This window comes from Pituophis catenifer, unplaced genomic scaffold (assembly GCF_029215685.1).
Source record: "Pituophis catenifer annectens isolate HBS135680 unplaced genomic scaffold, rPitCat1.0.hap2 SCAF_2, whole genome shotgun sequence".
Lineage (NCBI taxonomy): Eukaryota > Metazoa > Chordata > Lepidosauria > Squamata > Colubridae > Pituophis > Pituophis catenifer.
This window is the reverse complement of record NW_027256882.1, coordinates 294,040,829-294,066,044: the sequence shown is the minus strand read 5'-3', so window position 1 is coordinate 294,066,044 and position 25,216 is coordinate 294,040,829. Positions and strand designations below refer to the sequence as shown.

The 25,216-nt window shown below is 47.4% G+C and overlaps 1 protein-coding gene across 1 annotated transcript in view; it reads left to right on the top strand.

Moving 5' to 3' along the window:
* Nucleotides 1-24,972, top strand: part of LOC139310425 (maestro heat-like repeat-containing protein family member 7) — a 44,507-nt gene extending 19,535 nt beyond the window's left edge. The window contains exons 4-28 of the mRNA XM_070934580.1: nt 1,187-1,607; nt 2,494-2,630; nt 3,990-4,085; nt 5,076-5,192; nt 5,775-5,924; nt 6,629-6,748; nt 7,276-7,355; nt 8,666-8,801; nt 9,753-9,848; nt 10,239-10,343; nt 11,069-11,204; nt 11,849-11,967; nt 12,134-12,283; nt 13,205-13,359; nt 15,734-15,881; nt 17,862-18,013; nt 18,445-18,582; nt 19,428-19,542; nt 20,148-20,291; nt 20,855-21,031; nt 22,074-22,223; nt 22,473-22,643; nt 23,574-23,676; nt 24,624-24,689; nt 24,809-24,972. Coding sequence (XP_070790681.1) covers nt 1,187-1,607; nt 2,494-2,630; nt 3,990-4,085; nt 5,076-5,192; nt 5,775-5,924; nt 6,629-6,748; nt 7,276-7,355; nt 8,666-8,801; nt 9,753-9,848; nt 10,239-10,343; nt 11,069-11,204; nt 11,849-11,967; nt 12,134-12,283; nt 13,205-13,359; nt 15,734-15,881; nt 17,862-18,013; nt 18,445-18,582; nt 19,428-19,542; nt 20,148-20,291; nt 20,855-21,031; nt 22,074-22,223; nt 22,473-22,643; nt 23,574-23,676; nt 24,624-24,689; nt 24,809-24,972 — 3,546 coding nt within the window. The remainder of the gene's footprint in view (nt 1-1,186; nt 1,608-2,493; nt 2,631-3,989; nt 4,086-5,075; nt 5,193-5,774; nt 5,925-6,628; nt 6,749-7,275; nt 7,356-8,665; nt 8,802-9,752; nt 9,849-10,238; nt 10,344-11,068; nt 11,205-11,848; nt 11,968-12,133; nt 12,284-13,204; nt 13,360-15,733; nt 15,882-17,861; nt 18,014-18,444; nt 18,583-19,427; nt 19,543-20,147; nt 20,292-20,854; nt 21,032-22,073; nt 22,224-22,472; nt 22,644-23,573; nt 23,677-24,623; nt 24,690-24,808) is intronic.
* The last annotated feature ends 244 nt before the right edge of the window (nt 24,973-25,216 follow it).

Genomic DNA, 25,216 nt, shown 5'->3' with positions numbered 1-25,216 from the left:
GGACACCATCACAGTGGGTCATTCCATAGTAACCCCTAGCTTTGCTCCCCATAATGTGGCTAATGTTATCAAGGGGGTTATCCAGGGGACCCTCCATATCCCATCCCTATTATCTTGGGAAGTAAGAGGCCCCTTGGGTCATGACACCAGCTGTCCCCCCTGAGAACATAATGCGCTGATGTCACAGCCCCTGGGGCAGAGATATAAAGGCAAAAGGGAAGAGAGGGGAGCTGTGGAGAGTTGAGGAGAGGAGGATAGTTGAGCTCAGTTGAGTTGTGTTGACCAGAGCAGAGCAGAGCGGAGTGGTCTACTTTGTCAAAAGCCTTGCTGAAGTCTAAGTAGAGTATGTCCACCGCATTTCGCTGGTCTACTTATTTAGTCACTTTGTCAAAGAATGAAATAAGATTGCTTTGTCTTGATCTGTTTTTAACAAACCCATGCTGGCTTCTAGCTAGAACTTTATTTATTTCTAGATGTTGGCACCTCTGTTTTTTGATTATCTTTTCCAGTATCTTCCTAGGTATTGAATGTTAGACTGATTGGTCTGTAATTTCCTGGGTCTGATTTCCCCCCCCTTTTTGGAGATGGAAAGCACATCAGCTTTTTTCCAATCCTCTGGTAGTTCCCCAGTGCTCCAAGACTTTTGAAAGATATGGTACAATGGTTCTGAGATAAAATCTGCCAGCTCCTTCAAAACTCTGGGATGTAATCCTTCAGGTCCTGGTGGCTTATATTCCTCAACATCAGACAGGTGTTCTCTCTCTTTTTTTATTTTTTGCTTATTTTAACTTTTATTTCTAGTCTGACTTTTACAGTTACGTTTTTGGTAGGTTGGGCTATAGTTTCTTTTTGCGTGCAAAGACCGAAGCAAAGAACGAGTTAAGCAGCTCTGCTTTCTCTCTGCTGCCTGAAACTTCCTTGCCGTCTTCTCTCTTTAGTGGACTTTTAGTTTGGTTGCTGTGTCAAACCAGACAGTTGTAGAAGCACAAAGGAGAGACGCCAAAATTCCTCTGTAGATCAGCAGCTCCTTGGGCAGTCTGAGCTTGTTGACACAGGAAGAACATGTGATAAATAAATAAGATAGATAGATAGATAGATAGATAGATAGATAGATAGATAGATAGATAGGAGCACCAAGGACCCCTCCTTTCAACCTGGAGTTACAAAACTTCTCCTTTATTGACAGGATCTCCCTCCAGTTCAAGAACTCCCTCTTCACGAGAGAATGGACCACATGCTGAAGAAGTTGCCCTTCTTGCAGAAGAAGGACAGCAAGGAGACCCATCCACAAATCAGCAGTAATGACCCACGGCAGTGGAACAACCAAGAAGCCCACCCGTCCACTTCTTCGGCCACTCAAAGAACCACGCAGGTCTTACCCCTCCTTGTGAAGTCAGCTCCAGTGGACATCAGGAAGAAGATGCAGCCTCCAGCACTGGGGCTGCCCGATTTAGTGCGAAGGACAACTGCCAGGACCCCTCCGAGGGCTCCTCAGGGGGAGATCAAGGCTGGCCAGAAAGAGCCCCCTCCCTTGCCAAGGAGGCCCGAGAGGGAAAGGGCTCCAGGAAGAAAACGCTCTCCAGATGCTGTCCTGCCTTCGTATCCAGGTATAGACAACACAGGGCTGGGCTACCTATGGAATCAGCCTTGTCCTTTCACATCAGCCCACCCCACACAATCAATCCATCCATCAATCAATCCATCAATCAATCAGAACAGAGCCAGAAGGGACCTTGGAGGTCTTCCAATCCAACCTCCTGCTCAAGCAGGAGATGCTATACAATCCCAGACAAATGGCTACCCAGTCTCTTCTTCAAAGGCTCCAGTGATGAAGCACCCACGATTTCTGGTGGGAAGCCATTCCATTGGTTGATTGTCCTCACTGTTTGGAAGTGTCTCCTTAATTCCAGGTTGCTTCTCTCCTTGAGTAGCTTCCATCCATTGTTTCTCTTCCTGCCTTCTGGTGCTCTGGAAAATAAGTTGACCCCCTCCTCTGTGTGGCAGCCCGTCAAACACTGGAAGACTGCTCTCATGTCACTAGTACACCCTTCCTTCCTTTTCCTAGACTCCCCAAATCCAAATCCTGCAATCGTCCTTCATTAGGCAGGGACGTTATGGTGCAGACTCCATCAGTCAAAGAGTTTTGACTGGTGGGATCTAGGAAGAGGGTCTTCTCTACCGCTGCCACTGTATTAGGGAACATCTTGCCCTCAGAGGTGAGGAAAGACCCCTCCCTCTTAGCCTTTTTCAAAGGCTAGATCTAAATTATAACATTACGACATCATGAAATTTCAAAGCAATAAAAAATTCCAATTCCATATATAAGATGGTTGTCTAAGGACATGAAGATCAGGGACTCGAGACGTATGACGCGTTTGACTCCTCCCTCAGGCTCAGCCTGGTGATCCACTATGCACACTTTTTCTCTCTCTGCTTTGAGAAGGCTTGTCCTGTCGAATTGCCCATCAATCTCTGTCTGTCTCTTCTTCTCAGAACTCTCGGACGAGTGCTTCAGAAACTTATGGGAGAGCAGGAAGCCATTGAAAGGCAGACCCGTCAAAGAAATCTTGGATCTGATGGATGAGAGAGAAATATTAGAGACCATCTTGGACCATCTTCGTCCTTTCCAGGTAAGCAGCTGGGTTTGTGTTGCGGTGGGCCCTGAGGTCCATCGTGGAGAGGGTCCAGAAGCCAGGGCTGCCTCGGTGGAGATCATTTATCCCAAAAGGAGACAAATGTAGTTATGGAGAATTTGCTGAACTATGGGGTCCTTGCTGGAAGGATCATGGAACGACCATGGAATGATCGCCTCAACCATTTCGGACTCCACCTCAACATCAAGACAACTGGGTACTTAGGGACTGTCACCACCCCTGGAACGCTTCAAATCAATGGAGAAAACCTAAAGAAGGTGGACATTTTTTGGTATCTGGGATCCCACCTCCAATGTCAATGGTGACATCAATGGCGAAGTGCGAGCGAAGGAGAATGCAGCCTTGATACGAGAACTCACCAGTGTGTTACTGGACAGACGAATGGCCACCCATCTCAAATCTAAGATCTACAAGACCACCATCCGCCCTGTTGCACTGTCTGGCACTGAATGCTGGGCAGCAACAACAGGTGTGAAAAACAAAGTCCCTTTTTTTCAGTTGTAAACTATTCGTTATAACTTCGAACAGTCAGTAAATAAATGTTCTGACCCAAACACGACAAACCCTCTGAAGTGAACTCAAAGATTCCTTTATGAGGAGAGCCAGCAGCCCCGACAAAAAGTTTCTCTCTCACTGCAGGCTAAGAAGTCCATCCGGCAGGGAGAAGAATCGTTGTCTGCCACATCTATTCATCTCCGCCCCCTGCCTTTTATCCCCAGAGCTAGGGAGGGGCTTCGCTAGCCGTGGTGGCTCTTCTGTCCCAAGGACCGGCCCATAGATTTCCACTGCTCTCCTCTCCTCTGCCTTCTGTGTATCCACGCGTCAGGCACTGGACCCAGATGTTCCTCCTCTTCCTCATCCACCTCCAGACCTGCGGTCTGTTGACTCACCATCTGAGGGCTGACGGATGGCCCAGGCTCCTCCTCTGTCTCTCTCTCTGCCAGCCCCATTCCCTCTTCCCCCTCGGAGCTGTCAGGTTGCCTTGATCCTGGCCCTGACTCCCACGCCTCCTCCTCCTCCTCCTCCTCTGATTCGGCTGCTGGAGGGCCACAACAATAAATGGTGATAAATCAAGTTCTCACAATTTGTGGCAGAGATTTTCCAACCGTTCATCTCAAAAGCTGCCTCAGCTCCAGCTGATACAATCCGGATGGTCCTTGTTACGTGCTTCGTGTCTGTCCCAGCTAGAAAAGCCAAATTCATTATAATATGCATCCAGACGCAGAAGGGAAACCAACCCTCCCCTTGGAAACACACAGAAAGCTGTTCCTTCCTCTGCTCCTTCACTTTCTCACAACTTCTTTTTTGTTGTTCTTGTTGTTGTTGGCAAAGCAGATTCCTTCAGACCACAAACTGCCCAGGAGGAAAACAAGCCCATTGCCGCCCATCGACCAGGAGCAAAGCACGTCCCAGGTCTTGTCTAAAGACAAGGTAAATATGCGGAGGTTTTACACTTTTAGGGCCGCAGTTGTCTTAGATGCAACGTCAGAAGAGGATGACTTGCCGTGGCCAACTCACCGTGGATGCCCACGAGCCACAGCAGACTCGCTGAGGTTAATTCAACAATTCCGTTCTCTCCAATAATGTTAAAAATCATTTTAATGTTTGTCGTTTGTGTCTCATTTTGTCCTTCCTTTGGCATCCTTTCTTTGACGCTTCTGCTCCACCGTTTCTTCGATATTAGACAGACAAATGAATAATAGAATTACAGACTTGGAAGGGGCCTTGGAGGTCTTTTAGTCCAACCCCCTACTCAAGGAGGAAACCCTTTACCATTTCAGGCAAATGGTTGTCCAATCTCTTCTTAAAACCTCCAGTGATGCAGCAGCCACAACTTCTGGAGGCAAACTGTTCCACTGGTTAATTGTTCTCACTGTTTGGAAGTTTCTCCTTAGTTCTAGATTGGTTCTCTCCTTGACAAGTTTCCACCCATTGTTTCTTGTCTTGCCTTCGGGTGCTTTGGAGAATTGGCTGACCCCCACTCTTTGTGGCAGCCCCTGAGATATTGGAAGCCTGCTATTAGTGTAACTCTTGTTCCCTGGTGAGTTGGCCAAGGCAAGTAGGCCATGGTTAGTTGGCCAAGCCACCACGGAGAGCTAATGCATTTAAAAAGATGAAGCTGCACGATCTCCACAGAAACCATAAAGCATATCAGGACCCACAAACAGAGAATCAGCAAGGGCACCCATAGGGATGTGGGGGGGGTTTAAAGTAGCTAAAAAGAAGAAGAAAGTCAAAATGGCAATTATTAACTTATTAGATTTATATGCTGCCCATCTCCCCGATCATGTCACCCGGGACCACTTTCCTTGTGCTTGGCTACAGGGAGTCCATTTTTGATCATAATTTGTCCTATATTTCCTTTTCCTGGCCGATTGGTGGAGCTCCCTAAGACTCATGGACACTTTTTCCCACCTTCAGATTAACCTATACAAATATTATGGTGTTAAACTGCGAAACTCAAGACAGAAGGACCTGGTGATGGAACAGCTCAAAAGCCTTCTAAATTTTTCGTTCCAGGAAGAAACAGACCGAGAGGTGAGTGGGAGTGGGATGCCTGTGGGGGCTGAGACCTCCTTCTTTGTGGGGTCCCTGGTGCTCTCTGAGCTTGGATGTTTTCTTGCAGACATTTCATTACCCAGCTAGGTAATTTCATCAGTGCTAGAAGGGCCTGGGGTTTGCAGAGAGGAGGAGGAGGAGGAACAGGAGGTGGAGAAGGGGAGGAGAAAGCGGAAGAGAAAGAGAAAGAAAATGTGCAAATGTCCTAATTTACAACATCGCTTTGCCTAGGGAATCTCGGAAACCATTCGAATGGTTGCCTTTTGCCACCTGCCTGAGATTCTGGAGGTCCTGAAAGAGGCTGGACATTTCAGGCAGCCCAAGGCACCTTTTGCGCTGGAAGCCACCAGTGAGGTAAGACCAGGGATGGGGTTGCAAGGTCTGAAGAGAAGTTCAGAAGGAGCCTGGGGGATTCTGGGAAGGAAAGTCCAACGTGCTTGGAAAGACTTATGCACCAGGCTGTCTGGTCTCCTCAGATTGGTCACTTTCCATCCATTGCTTCTTCTCTTGTCTTCTGGTGCTCTGGGAAATAGCTTGACCCCCTCGTCTTTGTACTGACAGGAGTCACAGACTCTCTCCGAGAGACGGATTCGGACCACACTAATCCTCTGCTACGGCCAGGCAGTCCTGGGAGCGCAAGTAGAAGACATGGTGCCTCTCATGGACAACATTATTTCAGAAATACTCGACCAGTATTCCACCAGGAACAAGGTCGGCTGGTTTCCACCCTATATTTCTCTTAATGCTGAGTTTAATTACGAGAACAATTATAATCCGGAGTCCTTAGCTTGATTGCTTTATTAAAGACATTTCATGACCCTACTAGCATGTTGTGGGAGAGGAGGAGGAGGAGGAGGATCCATGGTCATGCTGCATTTATTATACTCAAGGCAGCACATGTGCATTATACGCTTTCTTCCTTTCCACACAACAACAACTCTGTGATGTTGTGTGAGGCAACTCACTCAGCCAGCCCTCATCAATGTTCAATCAAATCAGTTAGTTGCTTCAGGGATCCTCCACTCCTCAAGTCATTTTTATATATCCAATATATATATATATTTATATCTCACCCAGACAACACATCATTCACCATATCTCTTTTCCTGCACAAACTGATGGTTTCTGGATGTTCCCCGGCTTCATGGCAGCCATTTTTGAATGCCGCTACTCCTAGTCTTCAGATGAGAGGTTTTTCCGAGTCAGGGAGGGGAGATGCAGCTCCCCTCAACCTGCAAGGTGGTCCCCCTTTGCTTCACCACCCCTACAGGGTGGCTATGGCTTCGAATGAAGCCCCCGACAGAGAGAGCTAGGAACGGGGCTGTGGAGCTCACTTCCGAAGGTGCCGGAATTTCAACCGGAGGCCCTTCCTTTGGTTTTTCTGACCCCACCCTATTCCCACGTGTGTTTCCCAGGACGAAGGGCTGAAGACAGCGTTCATGAGGTCCATCATCATGATCACCAAAGCTGTTGCCTACAGCAGGAGGCAAGACATCCATTTGCCCCATAAACAGGAATTGGTCATAAACATCATTGTAAGTGGGGAGAGGGAAGGGAGGCAGGTGCTCCTGGGCTTATTTATTTTTGAAAGTGAATTTGAATCGAATTGAATACCAATCAATTGAGCCCAAAATATTTTTGTTGCTAAGTGGGACATTTGTTAAGTGAATTCTGCCCATTGTACGACCTGTCTTGCCACTGTTGTTAGCTGAATCATTTTCCTTAAATTATTTGCATGATAGTTAAGTGAATCTGGCTTCCCAATTTTATATAGGTCGTAAAGAGCAGTTATCCATCCCTGACTTAAATCGTGGTCACAGGACACTGGTTGCCAAGTGACCAAAATATGGTCCCTGAGGAAGGGACGCCTCTTGGAACTTTGCATCTGGGTCATAAGTAGTCCTGGAGAGATCCCTCAAAACTTTAAATGGTGGCTAAGCGACCGGTTGTAAGTTGGGGACTTCCTGTGTCAACCAGAAAAAGCATAGGGCTGGGAAGAGGGGCAGCTGGATGGTGGCCATATCTCAGGAGCTTTCTTAGATGTGTTTCTTTCTCCTTTCAGGAAGTCATTGAAGATCAGCCCGCGAGACCCTTGTCCGTTGTAATTCTCCATCAAGCGATCGTCACCATCACCTGCATAAGGTACCTACCTGCTCCGCCCTCATCTTCCCACCAGCTCGGTAGGAACTTGGAGTTGGATCCAGTGATGGGATTTCAATGCCAAGTCCCCATGCTCTAGAGCAGGCATGTCAAACTCAATTTCATTGAGGGCCGCATCAGAGCTGTGGTTGACCTTGGGGGTGGGTGCATGGGGGTCGCCAAATGAGTGGGTGTGGCCGACGGGGTGGGTGTGGCCAGCTTGATGTCACTCCCCAAACTGTTGGCATGTTTCCTCTTCACATTGGGTAGACCGGTCAGAAGCCACGCTGGCCCGATCTTTCCTCTTTGCACTGGGTAGACCAGGATGGCCCCCACGGACCAGATCCGACCACATCGCAGGCCGCATCCATCCCAGGGCCTTGAGTTTGATGCCCCTGCTGTAGAGCATACATTGAGTTAGCAGGTCAGCCCCAGAATTTGGAAGGGTGAAGAATTTGCACGCTGCCAATCTGGGCAGTTGAGAAATATGGGAAACTAGGTGAGCATGCTTCTTTAGATGTGAGGGGTCCTTGGTTTTCTCTTAGCGTGGTGGTTTTCTTGCAAACATTTCATGACCCAACAAGGTAACATCATCAGGGCTAGAAGGAAGTGGGGTTTGCTCTCACTTTAAATTCAAATCCATGGCTTGTCTTCTCAGGATTGGTGGGAGTGTTTCTCGTGGTCTGGTCTAGTAGATTAGAGAGAAGAGAGATGAGAGATGAAAGAGAGAGAGAGAGAGAAAGAGAAAGAGAAAGAGAAAGAGAAAGAGAAAGAGAAAGAGAAAGAGAAAGAGAAAGAGAAAGAAAAAGAGATTATATCACAATATAAAAAAGATGTTGAGACTCTAGAAAGAGTTTAGAGAAGAGCAACCAAGATAATTAGGGGATTGGAGGCCCAAACAGACAATGGACGGTTGCAGGAACTGGGCCTGGCTAGTCTAGTGAAGAGAAGGACCAGGGAAGGCATGGTAGCAGAGTTCTGATATTTGAAGGGCTCTCACAGTGAGGAGGGGCTCAACCTCCTCTCCAGAGTACCTGAGAGCAAGATAAGAAGCGATGTATGGAAGCTTATCAAAGAGAGATCCAGGAGAAATTTCCCGACACTGAGAACAATCAATCGGTGGAACGATTTGCCTCCAGAAGTTGGGGGTGCTCCATCACTCGAGGTTTTCAAGAAAAGAGTTGGCAACCATATGACTGGGATGGTTGAAGGACCATCAAGCAAGGGTTGGAGTAGAAGACCTCCGAGGTCCCTTTTAGCCCAATGAGTCTATGATCTTCTCAACCTCCTCCTCTTTTCTTGCCTTTCATCAGCCGTATGAAACCCGCCTTGAACTCCGAGATGAGATCAAAAGTGGTGAGCAAAAGCATCCAGAAGGTGTTTTCCTTGCCGGCTTTCAAGATGACCACCCTGAAAGCGAACAGCCCAGGGCAATCAACTCAAACTCAGGTGAGCAGTCCAGATGAGTAAAGCCCTCTGAGATCCACCTGGAAACAAGGATCTGGTAAACATGATTCAAGATCTCCTCAAAAACTCTAGATCCATCCTTCAATCCCAATGGCACCTTGGCCTGTCCCTTCATCTTTGGTCCTGAAAGTATGCGTCCACTTCTCATTATACGTTACTGGAACATAGGACTATCTATTATTAAGTCCTAAGCATCTCCATATGGTTTTCCTCGCCATTTTTTCTCTCTTCCTCCACTTCTCTTTTGTGTTCTGGTTGAAGTGTCTTCTCAAGACCAATTCCCATCTCCCGCCTTTGCCCCCGAACAAAAGAAGGGCCACGGTGGGGCAGAACAACCATGTTCTGCATTCACTAGCTGTGATTCCTAGGTAGTCTCAGAATTCAGACGCTTAACAACTGGTTCAGATTTACAACAGTCGCACCAGTCAAGGGGGAAGCCCGATTCACTTAAGAACCATGTGGCTAACTTAACAACAACAGTCAGTGGCAAGAAAGGTCATAAAACGAGGGAAAAATTCACTTCACTAATGTCTCGCTTAGCAATGGAAATTAGGGTGCAATTGTGGTCGTAGGTTCAGGACTGCCTGTATTTGAATATCCCAAAACTGTTAAGGAAGACATTCAACCTTTTAGTCGGTCTGTTCTGAACGATAACAGGAAGGAAGTCCTTTTGTTCCTCGTGTTCAGCCGAGAAAGAATTTCCTCCAACTCTGGAAGAAAAATCAGCCCTGCAAGGTGGGCCACTCCATTTACTGCAGACTTGTGGACTTCAACTCCCAGAAGTCCATGGCTGGCTCAGGATTGTTGGGAGTTGCAGTCCACCAGTCGTACTAAAAGGGCCATAAGTTCCCCACCCCTGGATTTCTTCCTCTTTTAGGCGCTGTTCTTCCTTTACACCACTTCTTCCTTCGGACATTCTTGTTCTTCTTTTAGGACTTTTATCACCAGACGGCAAACGCCTGCAACACCATGCTCACCGGCTTGCTGTCCGAGGCTCCCAATCTGGATTCCCTGCAGGAGATCTTGACGGTAAAGAGTGATTCTTTCTTGGGGTTGGTCGCACGGTCAGCCAGATGGTTAGGCTGGATTTGGCAATTCTGTCACGGATTCTGGACGGAAGGCTGGAGCCGGTCAGGATCGAACTGCTGAAGTGCTGGCAGTAGGCAGAATTATCCTGCAATACTGCATTCTAACCACTGTGCCACCACAACTATAAATGAACTGTTGTAAGACTAGCTGTATTCCAGAAATCTTCAACTCCTACTCTAGTTTTGAGCCGAGAATAGACTTAAATTGATCACCGTCTCAAATTTGTTTAGTTCCTTAAATTTTCTCCCCAGTCCTGGCAAATTCTGCGGCTCTTCCAAGTGTGAATCACAAATTCTTCCTTTCCTCCTCCTCCTTTGTTTTTCCTGGCAGCACACGAATCCCTGGATTGAAACTCCCAAGAGTCACGAGAGAGAGAGGGCCATCAAGAGCACCAGGCACCTCCTGAAGTTCGTTTCTGAAAACGTCAATTTCGACGTAAGTCACCGTTTGGGATGAGAGTGAGAAGTGAGAAATAAAGGGAAAAAAAGAAGAAAGTCCTTTTGGAAAAAGCATCTTTGGGATGTGACCAGGAGGATATAAGGAGTCCCGCTTGAGCAAGGGGTTGGAGGAGAAAACCTCCACAGTCCCTTCCAGCAACTGAGGTTCTGGGATTCTCAGGTTCTATGATTCTGTGATTCTAAAATTCTATAATTCTAAGGTTCTATGATTCAAAATTCTATGATTCAAAGATTTGAAGATTTGAAGACTCAAAGGTTATGATTCTAAGATTCTGTGATGCTATGATTCTATGACTCTATGATTTGAAGACTCAAAGATTTGAAGATTCAAATATTCTATTATTCAAAGATTCTATGATTCTATGATTATGATTCTATGATTCAAAGATTTGATGATTCAAAGATTCATTGATTCAAAGATTCTGTGATTATGATTTGAAAATTCTAGGATTCTAAGATTCAAATATTCAATAATTCTATGATTTGAAAATTCTAGGATTCTAAGATTCAAATATTCAATAATTCTATGATTCTAAAATTCTAAGATTCTCTGTCTCTAAGATTCTGTGATTCTAGGATTCTAAAATGGACGATTCTAGGATTCTATGGTGCTATGGTTCATATTCTCCGATTTCAGCTGGCTGAAACCTTCATGAGCCCCCCGTTCTCATCTCTCCCCTCCTTCCTGCTTCCTTTCATTAGACCACAGCTGACTTTTCTTTGCTGGGACAGCTGGTGGCTTTGCTGGGCCTGCACATTAACGACACCAGCGAAGAAGTTGGCCAGATGTCCGCAGAGGCCGCCTACCACCTCCACCACCTCATCATGAGCAAACTGGGTGAGAAAGTTGGACTCCAAGGGCTGCCAGGAGCCCCAGGGATGCGCCCTGCCCAGGAGAGCACTGGGTGTCACAGCCTGCTGGTCATTGGGCTGGGCAGAGATGCCTGGAATTGGCAGCTGATATTGGCACCTCTCAGGGCCAGGGGTCATTTGAAGGCTGAGTTTCTCACGTGAAGTGTTTCAGCTAGGGAGAGAAGGAGGGAGGGAGAGGAAGAGAGAGGGAGGGAGCGAGGGAGCGAGGGAGGGAGGGAAGAGGAGGAGGAGGAGGAGGAGGAGGAGGAGGAGGAGGAGGAGGAGGAGGAGGACTGGAGTCCTTGGTGCTCTCTGAGCTTTGTTGTTTTCTTGTGAACATTTCATGACCCAACTAGCTAACGTCATCAGTACTAGAAGGGAAAGAGCTTTTCACTGAGAGTTTTGCCCTCTCAGGGCTGATGGTCATCATCACTGATGATCTTCCCTAGTTGGGCAATGAAATGTCTGCAAGAAACCACCGAGCCCAGAGAGCACCAGGGACCCCTCAGGTCAGCCCTGAGCTGCAGATCTTCTCTTCTGTTGGAACGACTAAAGCGGCCATCAGACGAAGGATCTTCAGAAGCTCCGAATGCCAAAATCTGACCTTCTCTTCTTTTCCTCCCTCCACAGCCAAAGAAATGGACAAGAAGGCCAAGAACAAGAAGGGGAACATCGTCAATTGGCTGAGGGAAGACTTCTTCCTTTCGGGCCCAACCATATTTTATAATAACGTCTCCAAAATGGCTAAGGTACGTTTTAGTTTAGTTTACCTGATGGGTGACACGGAATAAGGCCTGCCTCTCTACGTGGGGTGCTGTCCCCAAATCTGGGTCAAAGTCTCTGGCTTGTCGAGAGAAGGAGGGAGTCAAAACCCTGATGCATCTCTTCATGGTCTCCTTTTCTTCTCTCCGATAGGCCTTTGGCGAGCATCTGAGCCCGTCACAAATAAACGACCTGATCTTAAAAGCCCTGGAGGCTCTGACAGACCCAGACAAGAACATTTCACACTCTGCAGGACTCCTGCTCAATTCGTTCTTGGAGGAATGCGGGATGGAGATGGAGGAGGTAAGAAAATGGCAGGGTTTGGAGCAAAAGGGATAGAGGAGATTTTGGAGAAAAGAAAGATGAGAATGGGTGAGACCTTGTTGGCTTGGTGACAACACTTTGGCTGGATTGAAGAAGGCTAGGGCTGGATGGGAGACCACCAGGTGATCTTAGGGCTGTTGAGAAAGTTTGCCAAACCTTGCAGAAGAAGGTAAGGGCAAAACAAATAGCCCTATTGTTTTCATGAGAAATAACAGTTGGAGAGCCAGTTTGGCAGTGGTTAAGGCACCAGGCTAGAAGGCAGGAGAAGGTCAAGTCCTGTCGTAGCCATGAAAGCCACACAGGTGACTTTGGGCCAGTCTCTCTCTCTCTCTCTCTCTCTCTCTCTCTCTCTCTCTCTCTCTCTCTCTCTCTCTCTCTCTCTCTCTCTCTCTCAGCCCAACTCACCTCACAGGGGGGTGATTGTGGGGGAAAGAGGAGGGAGAAGGTACAAGCTGGATATCTTCTCCGCTTCAAATTATCCGTGAAAGTAATAAAGATGGGGTTAAATCAATCAATTAATCAATCAATCAATCAAAAAGTTGCCTTCAGGCATCCTATCTGGACTTGACCGGGGATAATGGAGGTGGTAGTCCAAGAGACCAGAAAAAGCACAGAAGTGGGGAATTAGCGGCTACCCAACATTTGAACTATGGACCGCAGGGTTCCTTGCTAGTGGCTGGGGTGGTCCTGAGTTCGAGATCAGTCTGTTTGGATGTTCCTCATCTGTTCCTGGATCCATTCCAGTTGACATTAAAAAACAAAGGCCAAGCAGGGTTTGGACGACCTCTTGAGGCTCTTAAGCATCCTCAGGGTCATGGGAAATTCAGGGGTTTAGCAAACGTGTTCCATATTATGACGCTCGCAGACGGTCTCATCCCTTGGATCTCTCTTTTGCCATAGCTGCCCATGATCCTCAAGGAGATCTACATGCGTCTCCCGAAGATCTCGGACCCTGCCACCAAAGAACAAACTCTCAAGGCAGTGTGTCATCTGGCGTCCAAACGGGTGAACAGGGTCGTGGATATTCTCCTCGAGTGCTCCGTGGCCTGCGATGGGTAAGAAGAACCTCAAGGAGATGTGCCTCCTGCTTTCTTATATGCCACAGAGATTCTCAACCATTTGCGATGGGGCGAATACCTATAGCTCGGGTAGAGGATGACGGTGGAGGTTGGTTCTCTGAGCTTCTGGGTGGGTTTCCGAACGTTTCGTTACCAGGCCAGGTAACATCTTCAGCGGAGTTTAGGGAACGCCAGTGTTGATGTTCTTCTGCTTGTAAGGGCTTTGTGTGGTCAGTAGGTCTTATGATGGAGAAGTCACATCAGGTGAGGGTCTGGTCATTGGTCAGTTGTGGATCACGTCAGGTGAGGGTCTTGTGATGGGGAGGACACATCAGATGAGGGTTGCATGAGGTGAGGGTCTTCTGATGGGTCAGGTGTGGCTCACAAATGAAGGACTTGGGGTGGGTCTTGGGGTGCTGATTGGGGGGGAGGTTGCAGTGGGTTGGTTGAGGGCCAGTGCAGTCGCTGGTTGGCTGTGCAGTCGATCTGAATTCTGAGGGCTTCCTAGGCTGGTTGTCTCCACCATCCAGGTCATGGTTGTCCCAAAGGTGCTTTTCCAAAAGGCAGCTGGACCTCCTTGGTTTTTCAACTTTCTTGGTCGCCACACTGTAGAAACAATGCAGAGACTCGGAAAGAGTGCAGAGAAGAGCAACGAAGATGATTAGTGAACCGGAGCCTAAAACTTATGAAGAAGAGTTGCAGGAATTGGGTCTCTCTAGTTCAATGAAAGGAAGGATTGAGGGGGGACAGGATAGCAGCGTTCTGACATCTGAGGGGCTGCCACAAGGAGGAGGGGGTCAACCTATTTTCCAAACCACCTGAGGGCAGGACAAGAAGCAAAGGATGGACACGAATCAAAGGCAGAAGCAACCTACTATATGCAGAACTTTCTTAACAGTGCAAACAATTAACCATTGTTAAGAGCCTTGGTAGTACAGGGGTTTAAGGCACCCTGTTATTAAGCTTATTAAGACCAGCTGCCTGCAATTACTGCAGGGTTCGAATCTCGCCAAGGCTCAAGGTTGACTCAGCCTTCCATCCTTTCTAAGGTAGATGAAATGAGGACCCAGTTTGTGGGGGCAATAAGCTGTATAAATATACAAAAGGATGAAGGCTATTGCTGAGCACATTGTAAGCCGTCCTGAGTCTTCGGAGAAGGGCGGCATATAAATCGAATTAAAAAAAAAAAAAAACCCAGTGGAACAACTTGCCTCCAGAAGTTGTGGGTGCACCATCACTGGAGGTTTCCAAGAAGAGATTGGGCAGCCATTTGTCTGAAATGGGATAAGATTTCCTGCCTGAGAAGCAGTTTGGAGTACAAGACCTCCAAGGCAGGGGTGAAATCCTACCAGTTTGGTCTGGTTCGCCCGAACCGATAGTAATAATTGCTACTGTTTGCCCGAACCAGTAGTAAAAAAAAAAACACTTTAAAAAGTATGACAGTCAGCTGTGCTGCGCGATGGGTGGAACTATTTTTTACTTTTTTAAAGCATTTTTTTACTACATATTCGCCCAATCTGTAGTAAAAAAATGCTTTAAAAAGTAAAAAAAAAGTTCCAAGATCAGCTGTGTGACAATCAGCTGTGCTGGGCAATGTCAGAACCTTTTTTTAATTTCTAATTTCAGCATTTTTTTACTACCAGTCAGCTGTGAGAAAATCAGCTGTGCCTGATTGTCTGTGAGGTTCCTGTTTGTTGCAGGGGCCATTTTGTGTAAAGTCCAGCTGCTTCTGCATTGTGTGTGAGTCAGTTGTGTAGCTTTTGTGTTACTTTTGTGTAAAGTGTGATAGTTTGCTTTTGAGCTCTCAGTGACTCAGTGAGGTTCCTGTTTGTTGCAGAGGCCATTTTGTGTGAAGTCCAGCTGCTTTTACATTGTGTGTGAATCGCTTGTGCAGCCACGCCCACCCGGTCACATAACCACCAAGCCACGCCCACCCGGTCACATAACCACCAAGCCACAGCTGCCTGGTCACATAACCACCAAGAAACGCCCAGAGAACCAGTTGAGAAAATTTTTGAATTTCACCACTGCTCCAAGGTCCCTTCTAACTGGGTCATTCTGTGAAAAGCACCTTTGGGTTAATTCTGCAGACACACTGCTCCTAGAAACGTCCCCTCCCTTGACCAGTTCTGGGTTCCCTGGCACTTCCGGTGGCGCAGAGGCCCTCCTTTGAATGGCTACTAGACAAACGGTTGCAAGTCGAGAACTACCTGTAGATATATTTTTTTCCATGCATTAAAGCAGTTCATTTGGCCATCGGTTCTCTAATCCTTTCTTCCGTTGTGGGGGTTAATCTCTCTGGACTGGCTGTCTCTTCGAAAATGGGGAAAGAATCTGATTTTCCCCCCAATCTATTTTTCCACCTGCACAGAAGTGCCAAGGAGTTATGGAGGGCACTGGCTGCAGACCCCTATGCTAACATGAAGATCATGAAGCCCCTCCTTAAAAGGCTTCAGAACGAAGACCCCACCACCGAAGCTTTTGGGAGGAGAAATAGCAAATCCATCATGCCCATTGCGGTAAGCCCTCAACCGGCGGCTCTCCTTTCCTTAGATCTACAGGTGGGCCACGCCTGAGGGAAGGGGGAAGGGGCTGAGCAGAAGAGTCGCCCTCGAGGGTCTCCTCATCAGGAGTAGGCATGCCCTGGCTGGAGGGAGGCAGAGGGCAAACTGGTGGGGACTGAAATTGGAGCAAAATTTGACGTAAACCCCCCCCCAAAATGCCCCATTGAAAGTAGACGCATCTGTGGGCTTCCTTGCCCGAACAGCTTTGATGTCCATCCATCCATCCATCCATCCATCCATCCATCCATCCATCCAGTTCTATCATCTATCCATCCATCCATCCATCAATCCATCCATCCAACCATTCATCCATCCACCCATTCACCCATCCACCCATCCGTCCACCCATCCATCCGTCCACCCATCCATCCACCCATCCATCCATCCATCCATCCATCCATCCATCCATCCATCCATCCATCCATCCATCCATCCATCCATCCACCCATCCAGCTCTATCATCTATCCACCCATCCATCAATCCATCCATCAGTTCATCTATTCATTAATCCATTCATTCATGTATCCATTCATTGATTTATTCATTTATTCATACATTCCTTCATTTATTAATTCCTTTACTCATCCAATCATTCATAATTCAATTGATTCCTTTATTCATTTCTTGAGTTATTTCTTACAGAAATAACTAAAAAAGAGTTTGATTTAAGAAAATACATGATAGGAACCAACAAAGGCGAACACAACCGACTACTTTGTGTCATATCTTATTTTAAATATTTTTAATCTGTATTTTTATTATGTGTTATATTGTTTTATTACATTGTTGCCCAGTGTCAGATTGCTCAGATGGCCGGTGTAGAAATTTAATTAATGAAGACCAATAGAAGAGAATATTTGTAATCCAGGTTTGAACTGTGGGGTCCTTGGTGCCCTCTGAGCTTGGTGGTTTTCTTGCAGGCCCAACTAGGCCATCTCATGACCCAACTAGGTAACATCATCAAGGTTAGAATGGAGTGGAGCTTGGGGAGTGGAGGGGAAGAAGAGGAAGAGGGAGGAGGAGGACTGTGAGGTCCTTGGTGCTCTATGAGCTTCGCTGCTTCCTTGCAGACATTTCATTACCCAACCAAGTAATATCAGCAGGAGGAGGAGGAGGAGGAGGAGGAGGAGGAGGAGGAGGAGGAGGAGGAGGAGGAGGAGGAGGAGGAGGAGGAGAACTGTGGGGTCCTTGGTGCTTACTGAGCTTGGTGGTTTTCTTGCAGATGTTTCACGACCCAACCAGGCTAACCCTACCTCTAAGCCTAACTCTTCGAGCACTGATGATGTTACCTAGTGGGGTCATGAAACATCTGCAACAAAAAAAAACACGCTCAGACAGCACCAAGGACCCCTCCAATCAGCTAATAGGTGGAGAGTCAAGAGCCCACTTAGGAATGAAGACAAACAGAGAAACGTGAGGTTACCGATCTCTTTGTCCCCAGTTCTCTCTCACTTGTGCTACTCGTTTTGTCTTACCCTTTTGCTCTGTATCTACACCCCACTGGCCTCCCAAAGTCTGGAGTGGGGGTAGAATGGGAGTTTCAGAAGTCCCACTTCTAGCAAAATTTGGCTCCGTGTCTCAGACATGGACATTCCTGGTTCAGGTTTCATGGACATGAGGATTTTTTTCTTTCTCTGGGCACAATGAAAATGTATCTGCCGAACAAAACTCTGCATTGGCGACAAGAAGGGCATCCAGCCAGTAAACCCCCAGCTCCATTCAGTTGCCCAGACTCCACCCTGCAGGGGATTATGGGGTTATTAAAAGAAGAAGAAGAAGAAGAAGAAGAAGAAGAAGAAGAAGAAGAAGAAGAAGAAGAAGAAGAAGAAGAAGAAGAAGAAGAAGAAGAAGAAGAAGAAGAAGAAGAAGAAGAAGAAGATGAATCTAAGTAACCTGATGAGCCCGAGCTGACTCTCCTCTCCTCCTGTTTCTAGGCCACCAATGCGCTCGCCTTCCTCCTCTCGCTTCCTGAGGCAGCAACCATTGTCCAGAATAAGTTCTCCAGCCTGCTCCTGGCGCTCGTGACGCAGATCTATTTCCTGCTGGGAGCAGGCAAGAGCGGGTCAGAGGAGACCAACCACCTGGGGTAAGGAATCTCCTAGCCCCAATCTGGATCCTTTCTCCATTTCTGCAAAGCTCAGGAGATGCCTACAGGTTTCCCCCAGGTCGACTTACGACCACAACGGGCCCCCACTTCACTCTGTTGCTGAGTGAAACAGTCGTTAAGTGAACTTTGTCCCATGTTGCAACCTTTCTTGCCAGAGTGGTTAAGTGAATCATTGCCCTGGTTAAGCCCCATGGTTGTTAGGTGAATCTGGCTTCCTGGTTGACTTTGCTTGCCAGAAGGTCCCAAAAGGGGATCGCGTGACTCTGTGACACTGCGACCGTCATAAATATGGGTCAGTTGCTGAGAGTCTGACTTCTGATCACATGACCATAGGGATACTGTAACGGTCGTAAGTGCAGGGGGATCAGCGGAATGATTGGCACCAACTCTTCTTCCTTTGTTTCATTTAGCAACGCAGTCGAAGCCGTCAAACACCTCATCTTGTGCACCGGCTATCAGGAGGAGTTCAAGGACTTAGACATGGTTCGATGCTGGGAGATGCTGATGAGTCCTGATAGTGTGTTTGAAGGCATTTTCCACCTGGTCCGGTAAGAAATTAAAAGTCAAGAGACCTTGGCTACGAGGGGCAGTGGGTGAGAGAGGGAGGGGAGGCAGAGGGAGAGGGAGAGGGAGAGGGAGAGAGATAGGGGGAAGGGGAGAGAGAGGGAAGGGGAGAGAGAGGGGAGAGGGGAGAGGGAGAGAAAGAGGGAGAGGGACACAGAAGGCAAAAGTGAGAGAGAGGAAAGATTAGAGGGGAGGAGAGGGAGGGGAGGGGAGAGGGAGAAAGAGAGAAGGAGGGTGAAAGAGAGAGGGAGGGGAGAGAGGAGAGGGGAGAGAGAGGGAAGGGGAGAGAGAGGGGAGAGGGGAGAGGGAGAGAAAGAGGGAGAGGGACACAGAAGGCAAAAGTGTGAGAGAGGAAAGATTAGAGGGGAGGAGAGGGAGGGGAGGGGAGAGGGAGAAAGAGAGAGGGAGGGTGAAAGAGAGAGGGAGGGGAGAGAGGAGAGGGGAGAGAGAGGGAAGGGGAGAGAGAGGGGAGAGGGGAGAGGGAGAGAAAGAGAGAGAGGGACACAGAAGGCAAAAGTGAGAGAGAGGAAAGATTAGAGTGGAGGAGAGGGAGGGGAGGGGAGAGGGAGAAAGAGAGAGGGAGGGTGAAAGAGAGAGGGAGGGTAGAGAGGAGAGGGGAGAGGGAAAGAGGGGGAGTCAGAGAAGGAGAGAGAGAAAGAAAGGGAGAGGAAGGGGAGAGGGAGAGAGGGAGGGTGAGAAATTCTCTAAATGGAGTAATTCATTGAGTAATTCATTTATCGATAATTCAGATCATGATTTCTCTAGCTTGGAGATTTTCTTCTCCCTCACCAGCAGATCTTGTCTGATCTCTCCATATTTATTCTCTTAGGAACTTGTTCAACTACTCAAAACATGAGCTGAAGGTCATGTTCCGACAGGCCAACATCCACCTGCGCCACCCCGATTTACGACATAAAACCATTGGGATGGTATTCTTTTCGGAGGTGAGGAGACCTTGAGATGCACCCCAACCTTCTGGAGCTCCAGGAAAGCTGCCCAGGGTTATTTTTTGTATTCTTGCAACTATCCTTTACATGACCTATCAGACGGTCACAAAAGGGATGACGTAAGCTCGAAACACTGCGACCGTCATAAATATTTATTTATTTATTTATTTATTATTGCGATTTATATGCTGCCATTCTCCCGAGGGACTCAAGGCGGCTTACAAAAACAATATCCAATACAAATCACAATAAATTAAAATCAACAACCCAATTAAAACAATTTAAAATTATAACAATGTACACCCATAACGGATCAGTTAAGTTGACGAAAGAGCCACGTCTTCAACTCAAATATGGACGGGCAAGTACCCAAATTTTGATCACATGACCATGATGATGCTACCATGGTCATAATTCTGAAAAATGGACGTATCCCTTTTGTCAGTGCCGTTGTGACTTTCAGCGGTCACTAACCGAGGACTGTGTTTATTTTCTTTTTCTCTCCCCGTAATGGCTGAAAGTGGCATCTTTAGTAGAGGCTCTCAGGGAAGTTCCCTTCCTTTGCTTGGCTAATGCTCTGTATCTCCACTCTTCTTCCTCAGCTGCTGTACCATCCGGAAATTTCCCAATTCTTTATCATCCAAGACATCCTCCAGGTGCTGATGGAATGGATGAGCCAGCCATATCCGCTGATTCAGATCTTCAGTGTTAGAGGACTGGGGAACCTCATCCAACACCCGTTTGAGGTAAGAGACGGGGGACAGGAAGGGAGTGGCTTCCAAGGTAGTAGCAGGTGTGACCTCACTCTCTGGGAAGTCTACAAGGCTGGGAAGGATAGAAGAAGGAGAAGAAGAAGGCAACCAGCAGAAATAGGATAGCTAGAGTGATGTCTCTTCTACAAAGATGGCTGCACCCCTGGAAGATCTGAAGGAGCAAGTAGAGGCCAGGTCCTCTTGGAGGACACCTGAAAGCAGAACAAGAAGCAATGGATGGAAACTAATCAAGGAGAGAAGCAACCTAGAACTTAGGATAAATTTCCTGACACCGAGAACAATTAACCAGTGAAAGGACTTGACTCCAGAAGTTATGGGTGCTCCATCACTGGAGCTTTTCAAGAAGAGACCAGACAGCCATTTGTCCAGCAGAGTCTAGGGTCTCTAGGGGTTGGACCAGAAGACCTCCAAGTTCCTTTTCAACCCCCTTCTTCTCTGCTCTGTGGGCTTCTCTTGTGTTTGTCATGATCGCTGCGAGACTCAGAGAACTCCAGTGACCGTGTTTAATTGCTCGTTTCTTTCCCTGCTTCCTCCAGAAGAACATCTTGGAGCCACTCTTGATGCCAGTGCTAAACTGCGCTTGTCACGAAAAGAAGACCGTGGCGAAGGAAGCTATAAGGACCCTGCGTTTCCTCCTCAGACACCTCGAGATAGAAACCCATGCATGGAAGGCAGTCAACCTCATTCCGCTCCTTCCAAAATATTTTCATGATGTAAGTCAACCAAATCATGACAAATTGGTTTTTCCCCTCTCTCTCCCTCCCTCCCTATCTCTCTCTCCCCCTCCTTCCTCCCTTCCTCCCTCCCTCTCTCTTTCTCTCTCTTCCTCCCTCCTTCCCTCCCTCCCTCCCACCCTCCCTTTTCCCCCCTCTCTCTCTTTCCCTCTCCCTCCCTCCTTCTTCCCTCCTTTCCTCCCTCCCTCCCACCCCCCTTTTCCCTCTCTCTCTCCCTCTCTTTCTCCCCCTCCTCCCTCTCTCCCTCCCTCTCTCTCTCTTTCTCTCTCTCTCCTTCTCCCTCCATCCCTCTCCCCCTCTCTGTTCTCTCTCTCTCTTTCTCTCTCTCTCTCTCTCTCCCTCCCTCCTTCCCTCCCTCCCTCCCTCCCTTTCCATCTCCCTCTCCCTCTCTCTCCCTCTCTCTCTTTCTCCCATAAGGATGGCCTGGGTACCATCTGCAGAATCCTAATTTTACCGAAAATGCTTAGAAAGTTCAGCAACTGTGTTGTGCTGATCTGAAACAGGGGAAAGCGTGCAGATGATCCTGGAGCCCTTCTAGAGAGCTGGAGAAGTGCCAGAGGAGGTGGAAGAGAAGGAAGGTTGCCCCTCTCTTCAGCTTCACCAAACCAGGTGTCTGCCTAGAAAATCTACAACACCACACAGCCTATCTAGCAAAATGCCCTAGATTGGTCATCTAGATTGGTGTTGCTTGATCTCAGACACTTTAAGATGTGTGGGCTTCAACTCTGCTGGCCTGAGAACTCCAGAAGGAGCTGCTAAGATTGAACAACTCTGGTCTAGATCAGGATTTCTCAACCTTGGCACCTTTAAGAGGGGAGGACTTCAACTCCCAGAACTCTCCAGCCAGCATACTGGAGTTGGGGTCCCCATCTTTGGGGCAACCATGACCTGGATGATTGATCATCTCCATGGACATTGAACTGGGAATAGGTGTGCTCTGAACTTGTGTGTTCTCCTTCAAGAAGCTTCTGCATGGCTATTCTGCTATTGGAGGGACTAACCTGTCTCTCTTCCTTCATAGGACGACATCGAACTGAGGAATACCTCCATCACCATTTTCGGCATGCTCCTGAAAGGACTGAAGGAGATACGGAACAGTAATATGGCTGAAAACATCCTGAACAGCTTTGTTCCCCTACTCATACAGCTGTCAAATGATCGGACGAAAGAGGTGAGTTGAAGGGCTGCGTAACCTGAGCTCCTGCTCTGATCATGCTACCTCCACATAGACCACTCTGTACCCCCATCTTCACTCAGAGCAACGTGGTTGTACCACGTGGACACTCTGGAGAATGCAAAGAGATTCTAGACAATCCTGAAGTTGTGGGGTCCTTGGTGCTCCCTGAACTTGGTTGTTTCCTTGAAGACCTTTCAGGACCCAAGTAGGTGACAGCATCTCCCCCTTTCCTCCCTCGGCCAGGTCTCCAGGAAGACCCTCGACTCCTGCGTGTCCTTTATGAACTGGGGGGGCTTTCCCAGCAACTTGTTTGACTATGAAATGTATACCAGCCTCCATAGCATGTACTCCAACATCTGCTACGTGGTTGTAAGTAGGAGCCAAGCTGGCCAGTTTTCTTCCAGATTAGAATATGCTAACCATTTATTTCTTTATTTTGCCCTGCCTTTCTTATTTTTATAAATAGTTCAAGACGGTGGGCATCCCTAATACTTCTTCTTTTCTTCACAACAGCCCTGTGAGGTGGGTTGCCCTGAGAGAGAGGGACTGCACCAAAGTCACCCAGCTGGCCATCCTGACTAAGGAGGAACTAGAACTCCCAAAGTCACCCAGCTGGCTTTCATGCCTAAGGCAGGACCAAAACTCACCATTCCCTGCTCATTGGCCCAAAGTCACCCAGTCCGCTTGCTTGCCCAAGGGGGGACTAGAACTCACCGTCTCCTGGTAATTAGCCAAAATCACCCATCCAGCTTTCATGGCAAAGGCGGGACTAGAACTCTCAAAGTCACCCAGCTCACTATCATGATGAAGGCGGGACTAGAACTCACCGGCTCCTGGTTTGTTGCCTGATGCCTTAACCACTAGACTCATCTGACTAGAGGGATTCTTCTTGGGTTTTTGCTCTCTCGGGAACAGCAGAGGTTCCCTGCAACCATGAGGACTAGAAACCTTGCTGGTTTGTGGGTTTGAGGATTAGAAATGGCAGTTTGTGGGAAAAGGAAATTAGGACGTAGAGGGGGGCAAAATATAAATGCATTTATAAGTTCAGAAGCCATTTCCTTAGCATTTTTCTTTCCCTTTTCTTTTTCTATTTTCTGTTTTTCACTATCTGCTATTTTTCTTTATTTTCCTTTATGCTTTTAATTTGGATAAAGCTGTCTCTAATAACATAAATATCAATTAGTATAGTAAAGTATAGCGTAGTATAAAGATGTCATAGTAAGTTGTTGAGGACACGAGGACTAGAAACCTAACCAAGAAAGCGGCCCCTTGGTAAAAAATAAAGAAAGAAAAAAAAGGAAGCTCTCTAGTTGAGTGGCTTGTTTGTTGCCTTGTGTTCCCCAGATGAATAAATGCAAGCAAAACCTTCCTGCAATGTTGGATCAGATGCTGGGATTCCTGAGGAGCCGGAACTCTTCCCATCGCGAGGCAGCTGCCCTCTTAATTGGTAACCACCAATGCCAACTCTGGAAGGAGGGCAGGAAAACCCAAGACGGGCGGGCGGCCTTATCACCAAAAGAATCTATGCCGAATTAAGCCATGTCGCTTAATCAGACTGGAAGCTGCTCTTATACCGTGTGGCTTCTCCGGAACTGCTACGATCGCGCAACAGTTTTTCAGGCAGTTCCTGCCCTCTTTCTTAAGGGTATCGCTGCCGTTGTTAAGTTAGTCACATGGTTGTTAAGTGAATCCGGCTTCCTCCCGGATTTTGCTCCTCCGAAGATCGCAAAAAGTGATCTTTGACCCCCAAGACACTCTAACCGTCATAAATACGAGTCGGTTTGCCAAGAATCTGGATTTTGATCTGGGGGATGTGGCAACGCTTGTAAGTGTGAGAATCAGTCGTAAGTCACTTTTTTCAGTGCCATTGTAACTTGGAATGGTCACTCAATGAACTGTTATAAGTCGAGGACTACCTGGCCTGTATCCCTCTCTCCTGTATAGGTAACCCCACAGCAGTGGTTTTTTCTCTGGAAATATTTCCAGCTGGCCTCCCATTCTAGTTTTAACTGGATTTAAGGCTGCTTAGGTTGTTTTCCAAGATGATGGTTGTTTGCACAGTCCTAGAACATGAAACAAATACAGTTGGAAGGGACCCTAGAGGTCTTCTAGTCCAACCCCCTGCTAAAGCAGGAGCCCCTCTACCATTTCAGACCAGTGGCTGTCCAATCTCTTCTTTAAGGCCTCCAGTGAGGCCTGGAGACAAAAACATACGAAGAACGGCTACCCCTAATCCTTCTTATTATTAGACAGACCCAATCCCTGGAACCATCCCGTAAGGTCCCAAAGCGACTCTTCCAAGTGGAAACCAATGAATTGCGTGTTTTTTTTCCTGAATCAGTCGATTTAGCCGTCTCTGCTAAGCCCACCAACGTTTTCTTTTTATGTGCCTAGGCTGCTGCGCGCAATACATGCAACCGGATGTGGTGACTTCTAAACAAATCGAAGAAGTTTTCCTCGGTGAGTTTCAAAGTTCCCTCGCTTGAAACAAGGAGTTTTTCTCCAGAAGCTCTTTTGCTGATCAGGGTTGGTTCTCACGGTTGATCCCGGAAATCATTTGTTTTCTGGATTCGCTTCAGGTCTCCGGGATCTGCAAGGCGATCGTGAAGCCTCGGTGGCTCAGGCTGCAGCTGACTCAATGGAAGAAATCTTTCGGCAGTGTGGCCATCTGATCGAGCCGGGTCTTATTAGTAGTCAACTCCTCTCCAAGGCCATCAGGAGGATCTCCGAGACCAAGCAATAATAGTTTAATAGTTTAATAGTTCTCTTTATTGTCATGGCACCTCATACAATTAAAGTGCCATCTTCACTGTATATTATACTTTTTAAAATCCGCATAAAAATAAAACAAAAACACACCTCCTTCACACTGTATGCAATTGAATTGAAAACCCCTGATATTGCATTAATATTGCACTCTACAGTAGAATTGTATTGTTGGAAGAAATCTCCTTCTGGGTTCAGCTCCAAGTGGGGAAAAAGACACT